General features: G+C 41.4%; 3 protein-coding genes across 5 annotated transcripts; 1 reads left to right on the plus strand and 2 right to left on the minus strand.

Annotated features, from left to right (window-relative positions):
• Positions 1 to 570: 570 nt before the first annotated feature.
• LOC147208794 (uncharacterized) lies at positions 571 to 5,430 on the plus strand. Its single transcript, XM_086100539.1, has 7 exons — positions 571 to 982; positions 1,787 to 1,900; positions 1,986 to 2,336; positions 2,978 to 3,325; positions 3,431 to 3,556; positions 4,399 to 4,442; positions 4,517 to 5,430. Exons 2-7 carry the CDS (start codon positions 1,855 to 1,857, stop codon positions 4,673 to 4,675), a joined length of 1,074 nt encoding a protein of 357 aa, XP_085956665.1. The 5' UTR covers positions 571 to 982; positions 1,787 to 1,854; the 3' UTR covers positions 4,676 to 5,430.
• A 223-nt stretch (positions 5,431 to 5,653) lies between these two features.
• On the minus strand, positions 5,654 to 9,813 carry LOC147208795 (uncharacterized). Its single transcript, XM_086100580.1, has 4 exons — positions 9,725 to 9,813; positions 9,304 to 9,639; positions 8,633 to 8,968; positions 5,654 to 6,050 (listed from the first exon to the last, which is right to left on the minus strand). The coding sequence occupies exons 1-4, from the start codon at positions 9,765 to 9,767 to the stop codon at positions 5,968 to 5,970; spliced, it is 798 nt and encodes a 265-aa protein (XP_085956706.1). The 5' UTR covers positions 9,768 to 9,813; the 3' UTR covers positions 5,654 to 5,967.
• Positions 9,814 to 11,008: 1,195 nt separating this feature from the next.
• Positions 11,009 to 13,259, minus strand: LOC147208796 (uncharacterized). 3 transcript variants are annotated; one of them, XM_086100560.1, is made up of 5 exons: positions 12,741 to 13,251; positions 12,343 to 12,675; positions 12,127 to 12,258; positions 11,231 to 11,269; positions 11,009 to 11,153 (listed from the first exon to the last, which is right to left on the minus strand). In XM_086100560.1, the coding sequence occupies exons 1-5, from the start codon at positions 13,213 to 13,215 to the stop codon at positions 11,149 to 11,151; spliced, it is 984 nt and encodes a 327-aa protein (XP_085956686.1). In that variant the 5' UTR covers positions 13,216 to 13,251; the 3' UTR covers positions 11,009 to 11,148. The 3 variants fall into 3 exon arrangements, with proteins under 3 accessions (XP_085956686.1, XP_085956694.1, XP_085956677.1); XM_086100568.1 differs by lacking the exons at positions 11,009 to 11,153; positions 11,231 to 11,269 and having other exon boundaries at positions 11,292 to 12,258; positions 12,741 to 13,082; positions 13,167 to 13,259; XM_086100551.1 differs by lacking the exons at positions 11,009 to 11,153; positions 11,231 to 11,269 and having other exon boundaries at positions 11,292 to 12,258.
• Positions 13,260 to 15,726: the final 2,467 nt, after the last annotated feature.

Raw genomic sequence — 15,726 nt, forward strand, 5'->3', positions numbered from 1 at the left:
TCTAGAAAAGTTTACTTGCATTTCTCATTTCTTTTTTTTTTTTTTTTTTGATGCGATGTACAGTGAACCCTGCACCAAAATTTTGAAGTCAATTTTATCCATCCATCCATCCATCCCCACTGATCCTCACTTGGGTCGCAGGTACAGAGGTACGGTATCCCCTGAACTGGTCGCCAGCAAATCGCTGGCCACTTGTTGACCAGCCAGTCCTTCATACTAACATTGAAACCAAATCATTTTAGAAAGATGAAATTTGAAACGGAACCTCGAGTGTATTTTGCGTGTATTTGCACTGCTGCTGGAGATGTATTTGAAGCCTCTTCTTTTCTGACATGGCTGTTTTCAATGTTCGAAAGGAAGGATGTGGAAAATGTGTTGGTTTAAAGTACCAACACAAACTTCTCTCTCCACATTGTGGTGGGCCTTTGACCAACAATTCAGAATAGAATTGACAGGAAATGTGAGGGTAAGCTGAAGCTAGGAAGAAACTGGCCAAGACATCAGAATTTGTCTTTTGGTCTCATTTGGCATGCAACAGCACGTTGTCACCAAACTACTGAACACAAGTTGGCAACAAAACAACAACATGTCGCTGATGTGCTCTGACCGCATTGACATTTCTGTACCAACAGCCAGTTAGGAAATGTGTGTTGCATCACATTCGGTCATCGGCGTGCTTCACATACTTCATACTGTTCCACCTCATCTCATTCATCTGCCGCTGTGTCAAAAAAAAAAAAAAAACTGTGATCCTCCATCACACATCATGAGCTGAAACAAATTGAGAAAACAAAAGAGCTCACGAAGGGAGAGAAGTTTGAAGGGTTTCGACCAGCCAAGACCGTAGTGTAGGGTTCCGGATTTTGTGTTGCTGCGGCTGACTTGAAAAAGCGAAATAGGTGTAGAGGTAGATGACCTCATCCCACAATTATTTCCTTTTTTTCAGTTCCATAATGTACAGTTGTTTGCTCTGTGCCTGTTGGTGAGTAAAAGGCTGTTTTACCTACTTTACTTTCTTTTTTGTTAATTATTATTTTGGTTGCACGTGCCAGCCAGAGTTCTCGTTCTGTCTCCCCCATGTTAGTCCTGTCTGTGTTCCTCTGAACGGGTTGGAACTGGGAAGTCAATTCCTTGATTCTCTTGCATACACGGCCAATAAATCTGACTCGGATTCTGATTGCGCAAACCACGCGTGTACCACATTGCGCATTGTATCAACAATATTGAAATCAGAATAAATGAATAAATAAGAACTCTGTGGCTTGATTACCCAACAAACAAATTCCACAGTTATGGTTTCATTTGGAAAGTTGTGATGACTTGGAACCCCAAAAAATGAATGGTCGCCTGTTACAAATCACGGCAAATCGGTGGAGAAGTAGTTTTAAAATCGGAGGCGAGTCAGTGCTGTTTGTGCAAATATGAATTGATGATTGTAATTAGAATCGAGTAATCTTACATTTGTTTTACAAGTGAGATCGGCAACAAAATTGTTTGCGATTTCTCAAGATGAAGAAAATTTGAAATGTTGATGTTTCTGAAAGTAGCTTGAAGTGGGCGAACTTTCGCAGGCCATATGAACTGATGTGGTGGGCCAAATGCTGCCCCTCGGGGTGCCTAGGTTGACACCTGTGCAGTATAAAGCTCACAAAGGGGCGCCGCTGTGAGAACATCATGCAAGTTTTGACTGGAAAGTTTTGGTGGACATATTTTCACTGGGGTTGAGCCGACACCTGAAACAGCCCAATCAGATGCCTGTGAAATGGTTTCCTCCCCTTTGGTGTAGATCGATTCAAGTCAATACACTAATGCTGTCGGGAGGGACTGCTGCTCACTTGCTGAAACGAAAGCAAAATGCGGATGGCGCTTCATCTTCTTCTCTTGTTGATCCCATACGAAGGCAAGTCCGCGCTCAAACAAAATGGAGACGTACGTACTCTTGTTCACATCTCCCTTTTTTTGTGTGTGTGTTTTGTTCCGTTCAGGATGCACGAGTGGTCCCACCTTCAAAACAGAGATCGTTGAAGTTGGACGAAGTGTTTCCATGCCATGTCCCCGCGACAGTGGCCTTGTTGACTCTCTTATTTGGATTCGACTTGTTTCTGGAGCTTTTCCTGAATTTTTAAATCTATCCTCAAACTCTGATTTGCCAAAAAGTCTAACTGAGTCAGAGCCAAACAAGGGAGATCGCATCACAGCAGGACAAAAGCAAGGATCGTTCATTCTGCACATTCATCCAGTGCAAAAAAGCGACATGGCAGTCTACTATTGTTTGCAATGGAACCCATGGTTAAACAAGATTATATTTCTGAATGGAATATTTCTGCAGGTCGTAGGTAATTATGACACACTGCAGGGTGTTCCATAAGTCTGTGTCACTTGATCACTTGAAAATTAACACAAAAATCTAAATGGTCAACATGTAAGGCCTTGGTTGCACGGCAGACAAATGGTTGTCAATGACTGACTTTCGGGGGCTCCGTTGTAAGGTGTTTCGAACCGGTGGCCGCCCGGTTCTTTTTCAGGGCCACATACACACCTCCTCCTTAGATGTCGCATTCTATTTCTGTGTATGCTCCAACTGTTGTGTGGTTGCTTTGAAAATTCGATGCAAAATCGTGTGTTGAGCCTTCTCCTTTCCAGTGAACATTATCAGTAAATTAAATGTTAATGAAATCGGTGCAAACCGTGTACAGTATAACACAAATATATATATATATATATATATATATATATATATATATATATATATATAATAATAATAATAATAAAAAATCAGTGGCCTGACAAAACCACCACAGCAGAAAACGTGAAGATTTCACGTTTCAAGCAAAACCACTTTCATCCGGTACCTCTGTCAATTCCTCAGATGTGAGTTTTTGTAAAGTGGCAATCGATGTGTGAAACACCCAGCATAAATTCTCTTTCGAGAAAAGAATTCACGTCACGAGACTCAAAGCTAACTTTTGTTTTTCAGACCTCCCGGAAACAAAACCTTCTGTCTCTGCAGTCACCCAAGACTTGTGGTCTGACGGGAGCCAACCAAGACCGTCCATGACCTCACGGTGCTTGGTCGTCTCCCGTTCGGAGAATAAATCATGCACAGACGGACACAGAGTTTACTGGTTCAGCGCTGGAACAGAAAACGCAAATCCCAGCTTCGTTTACGCACATGAAGAATGCGAAAAAGAAAATGGATCCGTGCAGAAATGCGTTTACGTTTTGTCAAAGAACGTCAGCTCCTCAGATGCCGGAACATACTCTTGTGCAGTGGCCGCGTGTGGGGAGATTTTCATGGGAAATGCAAAAAAAGACATCATTGAAGGTAAATATTTTATCTTCAGTCGTGCCAGACTCCAAAAGTTCAAATCACTTGAATTGCTGTCATGTTGGCTGTTTTTGTTTTTGTTTTTTAATTTTCATGATCCAGACGGCAGCGGGTGTGATTTTCAAATGACCCTTATCTTTGTCTTGGGAGCTGCTTTGGCCTTAAACTTCATCGTGTCGGCCTTTCTCATATACAAGATCAAGACAAAAACTTGTTTTTACCGTCAAGGTAAGAGAAAGCACACGTGAAGACTTGAAATGCAAAAGCCGTTTAGCACCATTTAGACAAAAATAGAGCCACGCCCAATCCGAAATATGTATACACACACACACACACACATCCATCCATCCATCCATCCATTTTCCGAACCGCTTGATCCTCACTAGGGTCGCGGGGGGTGCTGGAGCCTATCCCAGCCGTCTCCGGGCAGTAGGCGGGGGACACCCTGAATCAGTTGCCAGCCAATCGCAGGGCACACAGAGACGAACAACCATCCACGCCCACACTCACACCTAGGGACAATTCAGAGCGTCCAATCAGCCTGACATGCATGTTTTTGGAATGTGGGAGGAAACCGGAGCACCCGGAGAAAACCCACGCAGGCCCGGGGAGAACATGCAAACTCCACACAGGGAGGCCGGAGCTGGAATCGAACCCGGTACCTCCGCACTGTGAAGCCGACGTGCTAACCACTGGACTACCGGGCCGCCCCCACACACACACACACACACATAAATCCATATTTTCTTTTTTTAACCCTGGAGAACCCACAGGGTCAAATGTGGCCCCTATAAATTCTGCTACTCAAATGCTACCCTTAAATCCCAAAGGGTCAAATTTGGCCCTAATCCTAAATTAGGATTAAAGCATTAAATATTTGGAAAAACATATATTTTGGTGTTCAGTGAACATATAGCAGTCATTTTGTGTAAAATTCATCATTTTCCAAAGAAGAAAAGGGTTCTTGGGTTCTCCAGGGTTAAATAACAGAAAAGTTATTTTGCACAACTCCAAAGCTCCGGCTTCTGAATCCTGTTTAAGAACCTGAAGACTTTTTTTTCACTGTTCAGCTTGTCAGCGAACCCATGACCAAACACGCAGTCGTATGCAGCAGGTCAGTCAAAAAGTTCTCCACCTGTTTGCTCCCTTTCCACCGTCTTTCATGACACCCGCGACTTGTTTTCCCAGAGAAACGAGGATTCTTTGGTTTACTCCGTGCCGACCATCCTCACCAGGAAACGTGGCAAAGCGAGCCCAACAAGTACAAGAACCATCGAGGATTTTAGCACGTACACCGACGTCTGTCTTCGGGAATCCAAACGAGACGAAAACGATGAAACTGCTTGAAAATCTTGAGCATCCCAGCCTTTTGTGGGAGGACTTTGGGCAAAGCAGCCTTTTTTTTTCCTTTTTTTTTATGGAGCGCGTTTCACACGCAAGGTAACTCAATGTGCTTTACATAATTCAAGATACAACATTAAAAGGCATTTATAGGCAAGAATTTAAGCCATTTAAAAGCAAAGCAAAAACGAAAATGTTGTTGACTCAAATTCAGTTCAGTCGATCTAATGAGAGAACGACATTATGCAGGTTCATAAATGCGATGATAACGCTGATTAGTTTTGGAAAAGTTACTTCACTGAGAACCCCCCCCCCAAAAAAAAAATCGTGTTCAAATATGTCAATGACTGATGATCATGACCAGTTTTTGTCGCTATCAACAATGAATGTAGAAATTTTTCTTGGCCAGTGAAAGCTTCAACGTGTGCTTTACGTGAAAATGATGACAAGTTTATTGCTTCTGCTGTGTTTATTTCCAACATGTTTTGTCGCTGATTGCTGAAAAATTAAAAAAATAACTAAATGTACAGTAAATAGTGTTGTTCTAGTTTCAATCATGGTGACGTATGCACATTCCATCTGACCTGAAGTCAAAAGGAGCTGCGGTATTCATCCAAAGTCAGCTGGGATAGGTGCCAGCATGCCCCATGAGTGGATCAGGAATTAGATAGATATATACTCTGGCCTTCAGTTGTCCATCCCTGGTACCATGCAGTTTGCTGCTGATTGTTTCCTGTTCACCTGCCGCTCTAATAAGGACAAGCGCCATTAAAAAAACCCAAAAAAACGTGTGGATACATTTTGATGTCCAAGCGCCATGTTTTACACCATTGATGTCCATGTGAATTGACCTCTCTGCAGAAAACACTCTCAATAGGTTCATACACTATCTGCTCTTAAAAAAATGAAAATGGGCTGTACACATAAACAACTCAAGTCAATAGTACATTTGATGCTGTTTTCTAAGAAAAACAACCAGTGGGATGTGTTGTAATAATATTTAATAGCATGCATTTATTACGTGCATATATGCTCCAGCTACAGACCAAAATCTTGCCTAAAAACAACCAGACTGTCAGCAGAATGATAGACTGAACTCAACAAGAATATGTTAAACGTGTGGTCAAATTCGATCTGCATTCTGCTGCTGATGTTACGAGATTTGGGCGGAGATTTGTCACGCTTACAAAACCAGGTACCAAAACCCACACGAAGAAAACAAATTGGAGCTGAATGAGGACAATGAATGTTCTGTTACAATTTCCAAACCTTTACTCGAGAAAAGAAATCCATGGAAACTAGACCGAGACAACAGCGACCACAATCATGGCGGAGGCCAGCAGAGCGCCGAGCACGATGCCAACTGGTTTCAGATTTTGTCCTGAAGTACAAGAATACATAAAACCACATGAGATATGCCACAGCTGCCTCCCATTTACAGCTTGATCCAGCATTTTCATTTCACTTAAACTACAAAGAAAAAGTCACGGATATTCGTGGGTGTCGATCCGACCACGTGATCAGAAATCGGTGCGGATCAAGTCTATTTCAGATGATTGTATCGGGTGAAAAAAAAAGTTGGATTTTATTTATTTTTTTACTTGTAGTACATTTTCATTAAGAAAATAAGTTCTATTTTGTTTTGACTTTTTTTCCTTTTAATTAGTTTTTTGAGTTTTAATTTTGGGGGGAAATGCTTCATGTTGTTTCGTTTTTATTAGCTTTAGTATTTGCTTTAGTTTTTTTTCCTTAATACTTGGAGGATTAGTCGGGAGCAAGAAAAAGAACAGGTCATTCCGTGTGTAATCAAGTAAACTATAACTCTCAAACAGTTTTACCTTCCTTCTTTTTTAGCGGCGGATATTCCGCAGTAACAAAATCCATAAATCTAAAATGAACCCCAAAAGTGAATGCAGGAATAATTGACCAAGATGGAAATGGACATTTTCGCCATAATTTTAGTTTGTTTGATAAATGTGAGCTGTAGTTAGTTTTCTCTTAAAAAAAAAAAATCCTTTTTTTTTTAATTTTATAAAAAAAAATGCTTTTCTCAATGTTACTTTTCGTTAGTATATCCGCTTTAGTTAAATCTAATGACCTCGGCTGCAACCAGCTGATAGCATCCTGTTTGAAGACCGTCTCATCATCGTGGTCTCACAGTGTCAAAATGTCCGTTCAGACATCAAACATCTGTTATGAATTTTGCGATACGGCCCCTTGTTGCTGCATTTTCGGTTCATCCGAAGAGTTTACTTAAAAAAACCGAAGATCCTGAATTTTTCTTTTGTGAATAGCGTTGCATTTCAGGACACTCCATTGAAAAGTGGGTTCTGTATTTTCACGTTGTTTCGTTTCTGTTTTAGCATGTATCATTGAATGCAGGAGCAAGAGACTAATTTGAGACCCTGAGGTGGTGGCGGAGGGTCAGACCGCAACAGGAAGTAACAAGAGCCAACCCATACTGAGAGAGGAAAGAGAGGAACTTGACAAATCACACTTTATTGTCATCCGTGTGAGACCTGTTCATGAGTTGTTGTTTTTTTAAACTTTGTTTTTTTTACTTCATACGTGTGTCTCCAGAAGCATTATCCGTCAGAGCATTTGTGTTCAACATCTGTATTTCTTTGCCGAATGGTGAATCTGCGCTCGAATGTTATTTTCCTCAGAGTATTCAGCTCATAATTTTAGGTTCTTAGACATTTAAAAAGTATTTGGAAAGCTAATGAGGCCACTGTTCGAGTGAAGTATTAGCAGCTTTTTTTTTTCTGGCCAGAAAGGCGAGCAGAAGCTCTTTTATGAATCGCCGTGATTTAAATTAGGGGTTGAACATAATATTTCTGAGGATGGTGCACTCCAGTTTATGGTCGCACTGTAAGCAACCTTCGGTACCGGTCCGTCGGTCATTTGGTACCAGGCCTCACAGAAATAATAAAAAATTTACCGTATTTTCCACACTAAAAGGCCTATTTTGTAATTTTTTTTCATATATTGGGCACACCGCGTTATAAGACTTAAAAATGTTCAATGCATTCACTAGATGGAGCGATGGTCAAGTAAACGCCCACAGAACGATCAGATGTCAGTAAAACTTATTTAATAAAGCAGCGACAAAGTTCACTTAACGAGTCAATGTTATAACTTGCTGTTGGTTAACGTTGATCTCTCTTGCCGCTGCTCTATTTCCGTGTTCAACTGCGTAACCGATAGCCTTAAATTTGAACTCTGCGTTGTCAGCATGTCGCGAGTAAGGAATGGGTGGTCGGAATATTACCGTAATGACCATACACAAGGCGCATCAGATTTTAAGGCGCGCTGTGAGCTTTTAAGAAGGCTTTTAGGTGCGCCTTTTAGTGCGGAAAATACGGTACATTACTTCCGTTTTATTTATTTCTGAATCTGAAAGATGTTTTATTTTGAAAAATTACCAGATTCTTTGTTACATCTGTCTACAGTGTGTCACTCCTGACGCAGGTCAAGGCGCGCTTCTCAGTCCCGTGGTAGGTTACCGCTAAAACAAACCCCAGGAGCTAGCAAAATGAGTTTATAAACAAACGTTTTTGGGAAGGGGAAAAGGCCCAGCCAGGTGACAGAAGAGGAGCCTTTGGCTTTAAAGAAAAAGAAGGCTACATTTAATAGACAGTATCAGGATTCCTTCTTAAAATACAGATTTATCTCAAGATTCCCACGCACCATGCCCGCACAATGGTGTCTTTTGGATTTCCTGTAAAATAGCAATTTTGGAGATGTAGATTCCCAAAATGATGATAATCCCCCAACTTTGACCGCCCCCCCTCCCGAAAAAAATGCAAACGCTGGAATTTGCCAAAACCTTCAGATGAACTCTGCTACCACTGCGGGTCAAGATCCTTCCAAGCACGTCAGGAGGTACAAGAGTGCACAATAACTATTTTAAAGTGATATATTCATAAAGATGGATGCAAATTTAGAATCTAGTATACATACGTGTCTCCACATGAGTTCCTTGGCCAAACAGGATCTCCCCGCATGTTGCCACAGCACAATAGTATGTCCCGCTATCCGATGAGTTCTGTATGAGTTTGGACAGATGGTAAACGCAGCTCCCTCTGGCCTTCTCATCATCTCCATCGGTGTAAATGATGTGCGGGGACGAGTCTCCCAATCCAGATTTGAACCAGTACACGTTTCGATTATCCGGACACCGGCTGACATTGTGCCTCCTCCCGGAGAGAATCGAACACTGGAGCAAGACCGATTGGCCCGCCTCGACGGACTTGGCTTGTGGAATTTGCTTCACGTGGAAGGACTTGTGTGTGGGATCTGCTCAAGGGAATAGGACCTTTGATCAAGTTTGGAAACAATAGGCGCCAGGGTACTTCACAGTTGCTCAGGGCTCAGGGAACAACCGATCATGGCTCAGCTTCAGAAAACAGGTGAGCCGTGAGCCTGAGATGGACAAAAACTTGGATTTTTTTTTTTAAATTCCGGCCCTTTGGCCCGGTTTCAAAATCACTCTGCCTTTCTAAAATGACATGTAATAGTTGACTGACAAGTGCCATTTGGAGAAAAGCTCAGTCTTTTTGCCACCCAGAAGTAAATGCAACATCATGGCGAAAAGGGCTTGGAAAGCCTATGAAGGAATGAACAGACTTTACCTTTCACGAGCAAATGCATGCTGTGAATGAAGCGCATATTGTATGAGGTCCCAGCTTGGCAAGTGTAAGTCGCTTCGTCTTCTTTGTTCACGCTGGAGATGTTTAAAAAGTAAGTGTGACCCACACGGGCACTTCTGAATCTGACGTTCTTAAAGTGACCTCGAAGGGATAGTTCCCCAAAGTAGCCCTCCACGATCGTTTCGATTATAGAACCGAACTTCATCTTGTACCAGTAAAATATGTCTCCCATATTCTCGGAATGTGGGCACGTGAAAGTGACGTTAGCACCAACTTCCACTGTGACGAAAGACACCGGCTGCAGCGCTTGAATCCGAGCTGAGAAAATAAAATGGCAGAATATTTTTCAAACTTGAGAGACTTTTGAAAATCCCAAAAGTCATGTGACCAACGCGGCACTCACACAGTGCGCCGAGAAGCACGATGGCAGTCAGTCCGGTCGTCATCGTGACAGGCGGCGCTGAGCGTTGTCTTTCCACTCAGTCCCGACAACGTCTGCAGGTTGTTGTATCGGAACACTTAAATGCAGAAAATTGACTTCCGCTGCACTTTTTCTGAGCAAACCAGTGACCCATTTTCAGCGAGTGACGCCTAAATTGGGCCTGAAAAAAAGGTGTCACGTTCAGCTCGCGCTACAAAATAAAAGGGCTTGAAGACTTTACAGGAGTAGTTACAATTGATTTTGTTATTTATTTATTGATTAATTTATTTATTTTGCAAACGTGACAATTGTTGATTCATTTTTTGTTTGAGTTCAGAAGATCCCTTTCAAACGGACACAAAAGGTTTAAATAGATCTCTATGACGATAAACGTAGCATTAATGAATCTCAAAAGTAACAAATTCCGCATATTTACTCCGTCCGTCATGTAAAGGAATGCCTAAAAGTCCAAAGTTCCATTTTCGATAGGATCTATCCCAAAGTGAGCAAGAAGTGGGGGACACCCTTGATTACGATCCTGCATGCTTGAGTGTGTGCCCGTCAATCGCAAGGCCCGAAAACCAGCCTCGCTCAAATACACACCAATGAACAATTTATAGTTTTCAATCAACGTACGATAACACACACACATTCACGGGCACGCCCATTTCAGGCCTTCTAACCATAAATGCTGAATGTCTCTGAAACAAACCTACACACACACACACACACCGACTTGATTGCTCACTTCCACACACAAACATTTGAGACCTCCTGCCACAGTTGCCATATGGAAAGTTGAAGCCTTTTTGTGGTTGACGACTCTTCAAGTTGAAGCGAGGCAGAACATGATGGTTTCACCCTGACTTCAGCCCGAAGTGGAATAAGCATGCAACATTGTCAAATCACGACCACGCCGCATATTTATTTCAAGACTCGTGACACACGAGAAGAAAATAAACAGGTCAAGTCAAGTCAAGTCAACAGTATTTATAGAGCACTTTCAAACAGCCATCGCTGTATACAAAGTGCTGTACATGGAGCAATTTAACATGCACAATAAACAGTAAGACAAATCGGTAATAAAGGCGGTAGAAAGCACCAAACAAAGAAATACAGCAATTTTATTTGCAGCGGTTTTCAAGTAAAACATGAGCACATGATGACGCTTTACGACATGACACTTCCAAATACAACCTCAACATTTTTATGTTATTGTGAAAGAAAATTGATCATCGTCTTTTCCTGAGTAACTTTTTCAAAACGAGGGATCATTGAAATTTCGCCTAACGACACAAACGTCGGTATATGTACTGAATTCGTCCGGACGTCTCACATCCGTCTGGCCTCCTTTGCCACTTTTCCTGGCGATTATTTTCGGCATGGAATAAACCAAAGAGTCCTCGTCACTCTGAGAAAACAAGTCATGTGCGTCACAAGAAGAAGGTAAAATGGGAGCAAACAAGCCGAGAATTTTTTTTGACTCACCTGCTGGACACCACTGGACTTCGTGGGCTTGCGGACGAGCTGCGTATTAGAGAGAGAAAATGCATGAGTCACTCGGGAGGGAGCCGTCGCTCGGAGGTCCCCAGAATAATATGTCATAGCATTTGAAAAAATATATACGCATTTATATGGGGACCGCCACACCAATCAAACAATTAGTTATCCCTCCCGTAGCTTTGGGCCACTGAAAAGCTCTCATATGATTATAATAATAATAATAATACATTTTATTTGAAAGCGCTTTTCATCGTACTCAAAGACACTTTACAAGAGCTTAAAACACAGGATAAAAATGTGCACTTAAAACAAGCATACATAATTTCCAAAAGCACATTTAGATGAACAAAAAAGCAAATATGGGTAAAAGAGATTAAAAGGTGTTAAAAGCTTTGCGGAACAGATCGATTATTATGATCGATTATCACATAAATTTAATATCCCTGCATTCATAGAGGAGTTTTTTCCCCCAACAATAAGTGTCTTATGACAGGTATAAAGGTCTATATTATTTTTAGAAAATAAAGGTGCCATATCTTGAATAAAATTTACTTCAATGTCACAATATGACGACTTTCTTGGAACGTCTCGGAAAAACTCGACTTTTTATTCAGACAAAATACATCTTTGTTATTGTTCAATAACAGAGGGCAGTTTTTGTTTTTTGATTCTCTGGATATTACATTTTTATTCTCTAAATGGATGAATTTGTGACATTATGATGTGTTTTCTGAAAAATATATAAAACATTTATGGGTACACGTGCTGCTCATGTTTAATTGCTGTGTACAAATCTGAGGAGCTCCGTGGAAGGATTTCTCACCGGATCAAAAAAGATGAAAAAACTCTCGTGATGATTATTAATGTGCAGAATCGCTTACCTATGCTGCAAAAACATGTTTGGGTCACGCTCTTTTTGATCAGGAAGGCTAAAGAGATGACGCTCAGGGCCAAAGCTGCTCCCAAGACATAGATAAGATACTGGAGTAAATCACACCCATCCGCATTTTGAACTGTATGACACAAGAAAAACAAAACAAAAAAATAGTGTACACATGAAAGCACACAATTGATAATACTGAAGAAAAAATGTTTACCTTTTTTGGTGACCTCTCCCATAAAAATCTCTCCACATGCAGCCACGGCACAGGAGTACTTTCCGGCATCGGAGGAGCTGAGGTTCTTTGAGAACTCATAAAAGCATTTCTTCACCGAGGTGTTTTTTACCTTTTGACATTCTTCATGAGCGTAAATGAAGCTGGGATGTGCCTCGTCTGTACCAGATCTGAACCAGTATACTTTGTGTCCGTCTGTACATGTTTTATTCCCAAGGGGGTGGAGGACCGAGCACCGTAAAGTCACGGACGGTCCTGAGCGGCTCTCAACAGACCCCGAGTCTTGAGTGGCAGCAGCTGAGTTAATGTAATTGTCTATGAACAGAGATGGAACAAATGAGACGTTAGATTTTTATCCCAAAGCATCTTACCTGCTTTACCTTTGACCTGAAGAAATGTTCCAGTCAAAAACGTCAGTTCGTGCCGAGTCACTTTCAAACAGTAATAGACCACAGTGTCACTTTTCTGCACGTTACGAATTTGCAGAACAAACTCTCCTGGCATTTGTTTGGCTGTGATGCGCTGTGCACCGCTAAATGTCCCATTTCTAATCAAGTCTGAATTGATAGTTGACGTCCCAAATAAAAATTCAGGAAAGGTTCCAGAAACAAGTCGGATCCAAAAAAGACTCCCAACGAACGTGTCCTTTCGGGGACATTTCAAAGAAACACTTTGCCCAACTGTCTTCGTCTCTGTCGTAAATTTGGTAGCAGCGACGCATTCTGAGCAGAAAAAAAATAAATAAACAGCTGTTAATAAGGGTGATGAACAGTATGCACATCCGTTGTCCTTCAGTATGGACTTGCCTCCATATGGGATCAGCAGGAGCAGCAGATGAAGAAGCCCCGTCCGCATTTTGTCTACGTTTCAGCAAGATAAGTGAACAGCTAATCCGCCTTGACAGCATCAAACGTTGACTGACTTGAAACGAATCACATCAAATGGGAGGGGACGATTAGAGAGACATTTCATTGGCTCGTTCCTGTGCCGGCTCAACCTAGTGGAAATACTGTATGTCCGCTCAAACTCAACTAAAAGTGTGTTCTGAAAGTGAATCCTCTGCTTGAACTTGATATCATGCATTTTCTTACTTCATACTTTACTCGGAATCTCTCCACTAAATGAAACACATCCACATGCTCATCACTTAATACTCTACGAAGCCTTTGTGCTGAATTGGATGTTCTTTATTATTGGTTTGAATGCCATTTTACAATTTGGTTTTACAACTGTAAAAATAAAATGTGACATAGAATTAATGAAAATCAGCATTGAAATGTTTACTTTCACGCCTTTTAAACTGTAATTATTCAACCCAGTTATAAGCAGACAAGACTGGTGGCGCACTGACGGGATCCGCATTTTCCTTTTGTTGTTGACAAGACATTTATATTACATTTTCAAAAGCCGTTTGAAGTGAGTTTGATGTACCTCCAAAAGCTAATCAATCGCCATTTGCTAGCCAGAGACTGAGCTGCACTGTATTTGTTTACGGAGTAGTGGCTTAAGTGTGAGGCAGCCACACTTCCTGTCGCTTACCAAAATATGTTCCATGTGGGTACTTGGTACACCTTTGTTCTGCAGAACAAAAATCTAAATTCGAATGTGTGTAATTTTTTTGGAGCTGTCAGCGACCCACTTTTGGGTCCTGATCTACAAGTTGAGAATCACTGCATTTGAGTATACAACATATTTTAACGTTAGTGGTTGTCACTGTCTTAATTAATTAAAAAATGTCTTCCGACTGATGAATGCCTTTGTTGTTTTGCCTGGTTTAGATCTTTGTCTGCCTAAGTTATGATGGGCCTCATTTTGGTGAAAACTTTTCTTAAATTGGTGGGCAAAATGTTTCTGGAGACTTATAGTTTCATTCTGTTACGAACATCAGGGTCGTCACCAATGCTGCGCCGATTCGTTTTTGGCAAAGTCCAGCTTTTCATTGTTACCGTTATGTTGCTTATTTGACATTTCCAGTCTTTGTAACCTCTAACGAAAACAAAAAAGGGTTCAATCAACTTCAGCAACGGTATTTTTAAAAATCTGAATTGCCAGTAGTCCTAGTGGACTGTATTATTATCGAAAAAAAGAATGACCTTTCACATTCAAAATAACAGTGGCGGTGAGAGGAGAAGTGTGAAGTACTGTGTGTATGACTCGTTCTGATCCCACACACTTCCTGACTGGCCATAGGTGCAAAAATGTCACAGCGTGGTCGATCTGTATCATCAAATAACGTGTTGTTGTCACTTGTGTCACCACAATACAACTGAAATAAATAACAGCACATGGGAATCTTGAAGCAAGCAAATCTTCGAGGTCCCTTTTGCCCATTCTTCCATTGGCTACATTCCGTTCATGTCAGTCCACAGAGTCAAATGAGTCAGAGAGACATTGTGTACACGGTCTTGGCTCTACTTTGCTTATTTCAGAACCCCACCTTGAGACTTGGTCGGGCACCTTCACAGTCAAATCTGAGTCGACATTTATACCGTTGTACCATACTATGCCATCGTCAGATGCTCTTCAGATGACATTTTACCACACCAAGTCAGCCAAGCAGTCTTAAAGTTAGCTAGCAACCCACGTAACAAAATTGTTGAGGCACAATGACAGGTTCAACTTGAGGCCAGACCCTTTGAGGAGCTGTGCTGCATTGCGCAATAATTCTTTCTACATCATTCACTGTAACGTTCACCCTTTCACGCACGCAGTACTCACTGAAAGTACCGGTACACGTCACAGACCACCAACACGGACAGATGGGCAGAAAAAAAACATTTCTCATAATTAATATAATATTTATCCTGCTCTTCTATAATTAGATACTGTCTACATATATTTCAAAGTATTTATATTTTGCATTTTTATTGACCGTAATTCTTCTTGGGGACTTGTGGGGCAACACACGAGTGCCCTCTATTGGCCAGCCACCACCGATAACACTAAATGTGTGATTTTCTGTCTGTGGTGGTTTTGGGCAAGTGCCATTTATTTTCAGTCTGGATGTAGAGGAGTGAACGTCTCCTCCTCTGTTATCTCCAAGAGCACTACAAAAAGTCACTAGATTTGTCGCTCGTCATTTTTTGTTCTTTAAACGTCTTTGGAAGGGTCGGTAAAGTTTCGAAACAGAAGTGGACATTCAGAAATTCTTTAGCCTTTGTGTATTGTGACAGAGGATGTTTATGTTTGTTCAATGTTGATTCAAAGGCCCGGGAAGTGTTTGAATAAACTGGAAAAAAAAGCATAATGTGTCTTCCATCCATCCAACCATAATCTGAACTGCTTTGTCCTCACGAGGGTCGCGGGCATGCTGGAGCCTACCCCAGCTGTCTTCGTTCAGTACGCAGGGGACACCCTGAATTGACT

This window comes from Hippocampus guttulatus, chromosome 2 (genome assembly GCF_054856545.1).
Source record: "Hippocampus guttulatus isolate MCC_2025c chromosome 2, RoL_Hgut_1.0, whole genome shotgun sequence".
In the NCBI taxonomy this organism is placed as follows: Eukaryota; Metazoa; Chordata; class Actinopteri; order Syngnathiformes; family Syngnathidae; genus Hippocampus; species Hippocampus guttulatus.

Excerpts from the sequence above, each read along its gene's own strand:
- LOC147208795 (XM_086100580.1), bottom strand. The coding sequence starts at position 9,767 with ATGACGACCGGACTGACTGCCATCGTGCTTCTCGGCGCACTGT. Across the intron at positions 9,640-9,724 it reads CGTGCTTCTCGGCGCACTGT|CTCGGATTCAAGCGCTGCAG; the intron begins GTGAGTGCCGCG and ends TTATTTTCTCAG. Across the intron at positions 8,969-9,303 it reads CATGCATTTGCTCGTGAAAG|ATCCCACACACAAGTCCTTC; the intron begins GTAAAGTCTGTT and ends TCCCTTGAGCAG.
- LOC147208796 (XM_086100551.1), bottom strand. The coding sequence starts at position 13,215 with ATGCGGACGGGGCTTCTTCATCTGCTGCTCCTGCTGATCCCATATGGA. Across the intron at positions 12,676-12,740 it reads AACATTTCTTCAGGTCAAAG|ACAATTACATTAACTCAGCT; the intron begins GTAAAGCAGGTA and ends CTCTGTTCATAG. Across the intron at positions 12,259-12,342 it reads GGGAGAGGTCACCAAAAAAG|TTCAAAATGCGGATGGGTGT; the intron begins GTAAACATTTTT and ends TGTGTCATACAG.
- LOC147208794 (XM_086100539.1), top strand. The coding sequence starts at position 1,855 with ATGCGGATGGCGCTTCATCTTCTTCTCTTGTTGATCCCATACGAAG. Across the intron at positions 3,557-4,398 it reads AACTTGTTTTTACCGTCAAG|CTTGTCAGCGAACCCATGAC; the intron begins GTAAGAGAAAGC and ends TTCACTGTTCAG. Across the intron at positions 4,443-4,516 it reads CACGCAGTCGTATGCAGCAG|AGAAACGAGGATTCTTTGGT; the intron begins GTCAGTCAAAAA and ends TTGTTTTCCCAG.